Below are 10,194 nucleotides of genomic sequence, written 5' to 3' on the forward strand. Positions count from 1 at the left end.
CAAAACTGCAACAGCACACATGAACTTGCAACCACATCCTGCAGTTTCATATATACTTTTACTATCTTTGCACTTTCTAAACAAACTTAAGATTTATTAAAGACTGAAGTGTTACTTCTAATATTCTATGTTTGGTTGTGTAAGAACGAATTAAAGACTCCATCGATTTCTATTTTCTATTTTCTATTTTCTTTATATTCTAGGTGGTGTATGAATTAAAAAGACTCCTCTTATTATCGTCTATCGATTTCGTCCTTGTTACGAAGGATGGTTAAAGTTTTACTGCTTAATTTGTGTACATATTCTCTCCTATTTTTCTTGTTGCAGGATTGGAATAAGACTACTACATGTACATAGCAGCCTATATATATAATGTGATTGGTGTCTTTAGTGTAGCTTAATTTTACTGGTTATTCTGTTTTACTGCTTAATTAATCTTCCCTAGGAGACCAATTAACTAGCAAGATAAAGAATATTTTCAGGTTAAGTTGTGGGACTAATCTGATTTCTTAGTAGAGAAGTATAATTAATTACATTACTAATGGCAAGATAGCAGGACATCACTTTATTTGCTGCTTAAAGTGATTGATTGCATTTGCTTAATTTAAGGAAAATAACGAGCTTCGGATCAGAATTTTGACGCTGCGGGATCATTTTCGGCAGTTGTCGTTCATGTTCATGTTCAGTTCAGTCTTCAATCTGTATAAGTTTGGGCTTGATTCTGATTTTCCGAGCTTCAGATCAGAATTTTGATGATGTGGGACCATTTCAGCAGTTGTTGTGATCATATTCAGTTCAATTTTCAATCTGTATAAATTTAGTTTGATTCTAATTTTTCCCTTCTTTTTTTTTTTTTTTTTTTTTTGGTTTACACCATCTTAACTTCATTTTTTTTTTTGGGAGTTATTTTAGCTTGTTGAAGTGAAAATTTTGTTTAGTTTAATGGCTCTATTAGCTGTAGGTTGATTCAGTTTTATTTGCTATAATAAGATGATTAAAACCATTCAGTGCTAATTTTTTTTTGTTATAATTTAATATTTCAATAAAATTATTTTTGGTAGTTTTATGTGTAACCAAATCACCGCGCATTTTCTGCTACGGGAAACAATTGCCTGTACCCAGTGTACACATGCACTCTATGCACCGCACCTATGTGTTGTGTGATACTACATTTGAAACATTATGAATTTTGAAAAGGATAAACTTTAAATTGCCTAACTTATTTTTATTTTTCCATCCAATGGTTCAAAAAGTTACACTTAACTATTCTACGGTTTAGCGCATTTTTCATTTTGTCGTCCTATAATTTTTTTTACTTTGCCACGTCATTGGACATAAAATTTTGGGCTAATTGCATACAACTCCCTGTAAACATATTGAATAACAGATGTATTCCTATAAAGTTTAACTTTTTTATTTTCATTCCTGTAAAAAAGTCCAACCGTTTTTAAATATATCCCCACTGTTAGGATCCGTTAAAAAAAAATATAGTTAACCATGAGTAAAATATTTAACCATGATTAGTGGATGAGTTAAATTGATATTTTTACTTTTCTTATATTATTGGATAAAATATTTTTTGGGAGGGCATTTCTGTATAATGAATTTTTGGAGGGATATATTCGTAAGGGTAAAAATATTATTTTTCTTATTTTCTGTTAAAATAAATAAAAAATACTCTAACGGTAACAAACTACAGGGGCAAATATGAATATTACTGGACTTTTGCCGAGCTAAAAATAAAAAGTTAAACTTTGTAGTAATATATTTGCTATTCAATATAGGAGAAAAGAGTGTCAATTTTTTTGAACGACAAAAGTGCAAAAGTAAAAATATATTTGTTAACAGGGAATTCAATTTATACAGACCAATTCAAATTTTTTTTTTTTTTTTTAATTTTAATAGCATAGACCATGTACAATACTACAAGGTGGGACAATAATTAATTCCCTTATGCAATATTTCCAACGTAGTTTTTGTTATGTATAACTTTAAAATCCGAGCCCAATCAATATATGTGATACTTAGAACAAGTAAAGGGACTAAATATGAAAAAGGATATATACTCAAAACCACCCCTGTGGTTTCGCGACCTTGCTCATTTAGTACCATGATGATTTAAGGTGAATACAATTTGCCTCCCTATGCTTTCGTTTTTTTTGCTTTTTTATTTATCAATTTTAATCAATTTTTTCATTAAATCAGTTACAAATTAAAAATTAAAGTGTAATTAAAGTAAATAATTCAAATAAATCTATACTTAGATCGCTGAAGTTTTTGCTATTATATTTCAACAAATATCATTAAGAAAAAAGCCGCCGAAAAGATAAAAAAAGAACCACAGGAGGGCATTGATATGACACTTTAAACCACTGAGATATAAAGTGAGAAGTAGGCGAAACCACAGGGGTTTCTTTGAATTTTTCCTAAAAAAAAAATCAAATTTGGGGAAAAACTTAATTAACTAACATAATTAATAATAAAAAAAAATCAATAATTGTCTATAATCGGCCGTAAAGCTACTATTTAAATTTTTAGAGTAATACATGAATATTTTTGGCTATAAACTTGTTCGTCTTTCTGTGCACTTCTTCTACACTAATTTCAAAAATTTTCATTTTGGTCCTCAAAGATTTCAAGTTTGTATACACTCTGGTTCAACCTAGCTTTCCGTCAACTTTCCTCTCTATTCTTAAATTCATACACTAGATATACCAGAATACGTGATTAAAAATACTGAAAATATATTAAAAATTATTTTTTCTCTCCAGAATGAGTAACGGTAGTTTTGTCATTTCACCTAGTTCGTTAACGCCGGAACTGTCTTAAAAAAAATCTGAAATTTTAAGCAGACAAAATATAAATCTTTTAAAATCAAAAAAATAAAAAATAATTATTTACAGAATTTTTTTTTTGTATTTTAATATAAATTTTAATATTAAAATCTCTACCAAGGACTTTTAGAAATGCCGTGTATATGATGTAGTTATATGCAATAATTGAGTTTGGTTGGTAGTTACGGAAGGGGGACAAATTTCTTGCACTTTGACTTGTATAAGTCTTCTCTATGAAACTTCAATTTCATTTCCTCTCTTTTTCTCATAAACATTCGAGAAACTACTGCCCCCATTTTATATATCTTTGCTACGTATTATATACCTTGTTAAAAATTGCGAAACAACCAGCTATCTCTATTAAAAGCTTAAATTGTTACATAATGATATTTTTTTTAATAATTATGTTCAGCATTCCTCCGTATAGTTGGGCTTGAATCTTTTTTTATATGCTCTAATGCTCCCGCCTTGAAGTACGTACGTTGAGTTAAATAAGTGGAAATTACGAGGCAAGGGTCCGGTGGGATTCAAATTTGGAATCTCTCATTCTGATATTATGTTAAATAATATGAAGCAATCATTATTCTTCGAAAGCTTAAGTCATTGGAAAATGTTGTTATATTTGGGCTTAAAGCTTTTTAAGGAGTTCTAGGTGTGGATTTGATTTAAATAGAAAAAGATTAAGGGCTTGTTTGGAAGCCGAAATAAAATATTTAAGAATAATTTATTCGGCATGAAAATTTTTAGTGTCATTATAAAAAAAAAGGTAATAGCATAACATATTTCAAATACGAAATGATTTATTTATCCTAAAAAATAACTCGAAGGCTAAATGTACGTAGTACCCAATTTTAAACATTTAATCACATTCTCCATCCACCAGATGTATAAACTTATTAAGTATATCACGAAGACATACTAAATAACAAATTTATGTATCCGGATAGGGTCTAAACAAATAATGGGAAAAAAAAAAAAAAGTTAGAAGAAAAGTGTGCGGAGAAATGATTCTATATTTTTCGCTGCAAAAATTATATATGATAATTTCTTTTTTACAGATATAAATCAAATGTTTTTTTCATCATATTTTCTCAAGGTACATATCACTCAATCCCGACAAAGTCTAAAATATCTAGAGATGTGGTGTTTTTTCCAAAACGTGCCACTTTTTTCTACAGCTTGCATTAATTATATCTCCTCCTAAATTAATCCTTCTTCTTTGCACGCTCAACTTCCTGATTCTCATTTGCCTGAGTAGTGGTGAAGTAGTAGGAGTTAGAGCTATTCGGAGGATTATGGCTTTACCTTTCATAGCCGAATCGGCGGCGTCGGCAATCATTGAGAATCTCGTTAGCACTTGCTCATCCTACCTCGAGGCATGCCCGGCAGCCTGCGGCATGCAAGACGAGCTCGAAAGGCTGCAGCACACACTTCCGCAGGTCCAGGCAGTCTTGACTGCGGTCGAGGGGGGTGCACCGGTCATGGTGCAGAACAAGGCGCTGGAAACGTGGCTGTGGCAGCTCAGAGACGCCGTGGAGAATGCGGAGGACGTGCTCGACGAGCTGGAGTACTACGAGTTACAGAAGACTATACAAGATCGAGATGACAAGGTGCGTGGTATTCTATCTAACTGCAAGAGAAAGTTTGATAGTTTCGTTAATCGTATATTTAGCGATGACACACTGAAGCGGTTGAGGGAGGCCGTCAAGGGGTTGGATCGGGTCATTGCTGGTATGGGGCCACTCCTTCATCTTGTTACTGGGTTATATGGCCCTCGCGTTAAGTGTCAGAAACTCGAGGAAATTAAGAATGCTCGCGAGACTAGCTCCTTGCTAACCGAAAGTGAGGTGCTCGGACGAGACGAGGAGAGGGACCTGATAGTTGAATGGCTGATCGAACCGGGAGATGCCGATGTCAATGTCTCCACTTTTACAATTGTTGGTATGGGCGGGATCGGGAAGACCACTCTTGCTCAATTGGTCTATCGCAACGAAAGAGTGCAAGAGTACTTCGACCCGATTGTGTGGGTTTGCATTTCTCAGGAGTTCAATGTAACTGTGATAACAAAAAAGATTTTAGAATGTGTAAGTAGGGAGCATTTTGGCGACAACAGTCTACATGCACTCCATGAGAATCTTAAACAAAAACTAACGTCGAAGAGGTTTTTGCTCATACTGGATGATGTTTGGAACGATGATAAAATGATGGCGTGGGAGAAATTGGTTGCTCCTTTGAAATTCGGACAGAGAGGAAGCAAGATTCTGTTGACAACTCGGATGCGTTCGGTTGCAGATATGGCGGCAAAAGTGATGAAATGCAAACAGGAATCATTAAATCTAAATAAGTTGGAGGAGAGCGACTATATGTTGCTTTTCAATAAGCATGCATTCCTCGGTGTGAATCCTGATGATTATAAAAACTTGCAACTGATTGGCGAACAGATAGCGAAGAAACTTGGAGGATGCCCATTGGCCATAAAGGTCATGGGAGGAATGCTGAACTCCTGCATGGACTATGAATATTGGAAGAAAATCCTGGAAAAAGACAATGTGAAATTACAACAAGGAAACGACGACATCATGAAAGTTTTAAGATTAAGCTACGATCACTTATCCACAAACTTACAACTCTGCTTTAGATATTGTAGTTTATTTCCGCAGGATCATATGTTTAAGAGAAAAAAGTTGGTCAATATGTGGATTGGTTCGGGTCTGATTCCACAATCTATTTGTGGCAGGGAAAGGCCAGAGGATATCGGAAAGGAGTATTTAAATCTTTTGACAAGAAAATCATTCTTTACCTGTAAAACCCATGATAATAGGGTGGAAATTACTAAAAAGTATTTTATGCACGATCTGCTGCATGACCTAGCACGATCTGTTTCTCTAGGAGAATGCATCAAAATAGGAGGTGATGTTGCAGAAAATATTATTCCAAAAACAGTTCGACACTTATCTGTCGAAATGCTTAATCTTCTTTCTATTAGAGAGATCTCCAATCTTAAGAATGTGCACACTCTAGTCATTTCTGTTAAAGAGGACAATAGGCATAATGCAGATCATGCACTTGAATTTATCGAGGTTATAAAAGGGTTTAGAAAGTTACGCTTATTGATCTTAGATGTGAATTTTCACTCTTATAAACTGCCCAATGCACTTAGTAGCTTGATACACCTCCGCTACCTATCTCTTTCACTACAGAAAGTTGTGAATGAAAGCATTGAATATGATGCCTTGACCAACTTGGTCAATTTGCGTTCATTAGATGTTTCCGATGATGTGATAGAAAATATTCCTTATATTAGCAAATTACCCTTCATCCACATATTAAAAAATTTTATCGTTCAAGAGAAGAGTGGTTACAAAATCGGTGAACTAAAGAACCTCAGGGAACTTCGTCACCTGTGTATTAGGAAACTTGAAAATGTGAAGAGTTCTGAAGAAGCCATCGAGGCCAATTTAAACGAGAAAAAATATCTCAAATCATTGGGATTGCGATGGTCTGAAGGCCACTCCAATAGTGCAGAAGCGGATGAGCAGCTCCTCGATAACCTCTGTCCACATATCAATCTCAAGAAGATGCGCATTCAACAATACCAAGGTGCTAAATCTCCATGTTGGATGACAAATCTGTCTCTTGTCAATTTGACAACCATCGAGCTAATTGATTGTAAAAGATGGGAGCACCTCTCGCCTCTTTGGCAGTTTTCTTCGCTCCAGCATCTTTTCTTGCAGGGACTGCATGCAATAAAGCAAATAGATTGTTCATTCTTTGGAAGCAACAATGGATGTGCCTTTCCATCGTTGAAGAAGTTACTTTTATGGGATATGCCTAACTTGGAGGAGTGGATTGGAATTGATGATAGGTGCATGTTTCCTCAACTTCAGTCTATGTCTATTTCTGATTGCCCTAATTTGAGAGGAATTCCTACTCTGCATTATGGTCTAAGAGATTTGCATATTCATAATGTCGGATTGACCGCTTTACCAACAATAAATCAAGATTACGCAAACAACAATGTAAGTGCTTTATTTTGTAAAGTTTAAATTTCTACCCTGAGGTTTAGCTCATTTTCACTTGCCCCTCCTGTAGTTCAAAAAAGTATCATTTTGCACCCCCCTCCCTGTAGTTCAAAAAGCATTTTTTAAATATTTTTAATTGGCCACACTATTTCATATAGAACTTTTTTGATGAAATAAAAATTAAACTACAGGAGGGCAAAGTAAAACTTTTTGAACTGCAAGGTGGCAAGTTTAAAATGAGTTAAATCACACGGGGGCAATCTGAACCTTACCCTTGTATCAAAACACCAATTCGTATTTGCATGGCTGTGATTGCTCGGACTTAAATATCTTTTACATCTTTTCTTTCTTGCGCTAGCAAGAACATTTTCAGGCTCTTGAAAACTTAATCATCAGACACTGTAAGAAGATCGAATATGTTCCACCGGAGCTTTTTGGGAAATTCAAAGCCTTAAAATCCTTGCACATAGAAAATTGCCCGAAGTTGAGAAAACGTAGGATCTCAGACATCGAACTGCCCTCTGTACTCGGTCATCTCACTATTTGGTCATTTGGCGACCTCGAGGTGCCACTGCTGTGGTCAGCGGATTTAACCTCTCTTATATGGTTGGAATTACTCGATTGTGCAAGTATAGCATCCCTTCCCCCGGCACAAGTGTGTGCACGGTGGACGATGCTTTCCCGCTTAGACATAAAGAACTGCAAAGAACTGTCATCATTTGGTGGAATACAAGCTCTCGTATCCCTCCGTTCTTTAGATATTGAAGGGTGTGACAAGCTAATTGAAGTTGCCCTTCTGCTGCAGCCTCCGTTCCCAAACGATGTCGGCCAAAAAAAGAATGCAGTACTGGGCTCCTTTATGAAGAATGGTAGACTATCAATTGACCACCACGCGCTCCTGCTCATGGAGCCATTGAGAAGTCTCTCCTCCCTCTGCTCGTTGACTCTCTCTGATGCTTCGCAACTCGCCTCCTTACCTGAGGAATGGCTACTACAAAATCACGCTGCCCTCGAACAATTTTGGATACGGAATGCACGCTCCCTTCAGTCCCTACCCCGCAGCATGACAAAACTGTGTTCCCTCGTCATTTTGAGTGTGGAAGATGCTATTCTTATCTGGTCACTTCCAGATCTGCCTACTTCACTGCGTTGTCTAGTCATCAACGGGTGTCACCCTATGTTGAAGGAGCGATGCCAAGAGAATATAGGCCTTGATTGGCCCAAGATTGCCAACATCCGTTATGCGAGGATTGAACTAGCATTTGCAGGTCGTGATGATGATGCATATTGTACGTACACTCTACCACCGCCCTTCATCTCGTAACCCTTTGTTATAAATAATGCAATTCATTTCGGTCTTAATGAACTACATACATACATCTCATTCAGTCTTAACAAAGTTATCTCATTTCTTACGGGATTGCTTACCTTTTTTCAGATAATGCAAGAGCAGTCGGGTTTCATTTTTAATTAATTAGCATCCTCAATGGAATTTTTACATTTTGTACTCTCATTTTATGATTTGGATACATAAAAAGGGAATAAAACACTAATTGCCTCCTATATATAATACCTTGTGCTTGCCGGACGGATTGGTCTTATATATAAAACAAACAATGTAATGAATATAACATATGTTAATTGCTAGCATGTCAATTGCTTTCTAAAGTTAAATATGACTAATTGTGCAGTAATTCCTCTCTCTAGGAGTACAAACAAGATGCGAAGTCCCGCTGATGATGAGTTCGAACATAAGAGAAGCATGACGAAAGCTTTGTCAGTTTGTTAAATTTCTTGGTGCAGGGCTGTAGTAATGGTATAGCACTCCTATGTATATATATTTCTCTCAAATTTTTCAAGAATATGAAGCAAGAGTAGCTGCTTATGTTCTATTTTGGTAGTGCAGGAACATGCAAGGATTAGGACTCCGTATTGGCGCTCGAATTAATCTATTTTCCCTTATCAGGCATTAAACAGGCTTAAAATCTTACTACCTATGTATTCTCTCTTCTTTTTCTTCTTTGGTGCAATAGTGAAAAAGGCTCTTATTGTCATATATGACTCGCATACATGGTCATGGTCCATCAATTTATTCATAAGAATATGAAAAAAAAAGACTAATTTCTTACATGAATTTGTTGGTGCAGGAACAGATTAAGATTCCATGTATTTTTGTGTGTGTGTGTATGTGTATATATAGCAGCCAAACTAATGTAAAATCTTTAAGAAAGAAATTGCCCTCTTTTGCGGCAGGGCGGTTAAATGCTTCAATTTTGTTTCTCCTCAATTTAGTGTCCGAATATTCCCGCGCAAATAGCAAATCGCATAGCCTGGTCATAAGCTTGTTCTGTTGTTGTCTGTTATATGTTGAAGTTGTTGAGCTTCTTTGAGGTAGCTAAAACATCCATGGTCTAAACATTGCTTTAAGATGTGTTTTCAATTTTTATATTTTTTTAGCAGTATAGCAAGCACCCCCAGATTGAACTTGTGTCCACTCTAAATTTTGTTAAACCTTTTCAAGTTTCTAATGCAGGTTGTATCCACTTTCCGGAGTAAATTTGACAGCTACTCCGTCGATAATACTCAGGCCGACATCTCATCGTCAAGCGGGCATCGACTTGCAACCGCGTCCTGCAGCTGCTTGCTTCTACTTTCTTTACGGTTTTCCAAAAGAGAAAAAAAATTAATTTCCTGATGCATTGAACACAGAAAAGCACACTCAAAACTCGAACAGACCGACAACTGTTGCTTATGTTCAGTTCAGTCTGCAATCTCTGTAAGGTTCGTTTTGATTCAAATTTTCTGTCTACATTCCTTTCTGCAGTTCCTTAATTTTCGAACTGTTGCATACATATACATAATTTTTTTTTTTATTTTCAGGTAAAATTGTAATGAAACCTATGCAATTATAGGCCATTGCGAAATAGGCCCCTCAACTTCACAATTTGTTTTTTTTTTTATTGACACTGTTCTTAGATTCTAATATGGTTTTTTTTTATTTGAGTTATTTGAGTTAGTTAAAGCGATAATTTGGTGAAGTTTAATACCTCTATTAGCTATTGGTTGTTTCAGTTTTGTTTGCAAAAAGATAATTAAAACCATTTAATTGATGAAAATTCTAATCTACCAAATACTATACAGTTCTTGAATAAATAGAACAGATAGACCGAATAAGATATTCATGTATTCAAATAAATAGCTCAGGTCAAAAATAGTTTTTCGGTCGAATATTAATATTAGATTTTTGGAGATTTGGTTTGTGTATTTTACACTTTCCAGTGGCAAATAATTATATACTTTAAGAGACGCACCGTATACGATTTTGCAAATTATTTTCC

General features: G+C 35.4%; 1 protein-coding gene across 4 annotated transcripts; it reads left to right on the plus strand.

Annotated features, from left to right (window-relative positions):
* Nucleotides 1-4,067: 4,067 nt before the first annotated feature.
* LOC109704064 (putative disease resistance protein RGA1) lies at nt 4,068-9,806 on the plus strand. 4 transcript variants are annotated; one of them, XM_020224796.1, is made up of 6 exons: nt 4,068-6,699; nt 7,215-8,145; nt 8,548-8,672; nt 8,763-8,854; nt 9,390-9,637; nt 9,737-9,806. In XM_020224796.1, the coding sequence occupies exons 1-2, from the start codon at nt 4,130-4,132 to the stop codon at nt 7,243-7,245; spliced, it is 2,601 nt and encodes an 866-aa protein (XP_020080385.1). In that variant the 5' UTR covers nt 4,068-4,129; the 3' UTR covers nt 7,246-8,145; nt 8,548-8,672; nt 8,763-8,854; nt 9,390-9,637; nt 9,737-9,806. The 4 variants fall into 4 exon arrangements, with proteins under 4 accessions (XP_020080385.1, XP_020080386.1, XP_020080384.1 ...); XM_020224797.1 differs by having other exon boundaries at nt 8,564-8,672; nt 9,378-9,637; XM_020224795.1 differs by having other exon boundaries at nt 8,564-8,672.
* Nucleotides 9,807-10,194: the final 388 nt, after the last annotated feature.

Source organism: Ananas comosus, unplaced genomic scaffold (assembly GCF_001540865.1).
Source record: "Ananas comosus cultivar F153 unplaced genomic scaffold, ASM154086v1, whole genome shotgun sequence".
Taxonomy (NCBI): Eukaryota; Viridiplantae; Streptophyta; class Magnoliopsida; order Poales; family Bromeliaceae; genus Ananas; species Ananas comosus.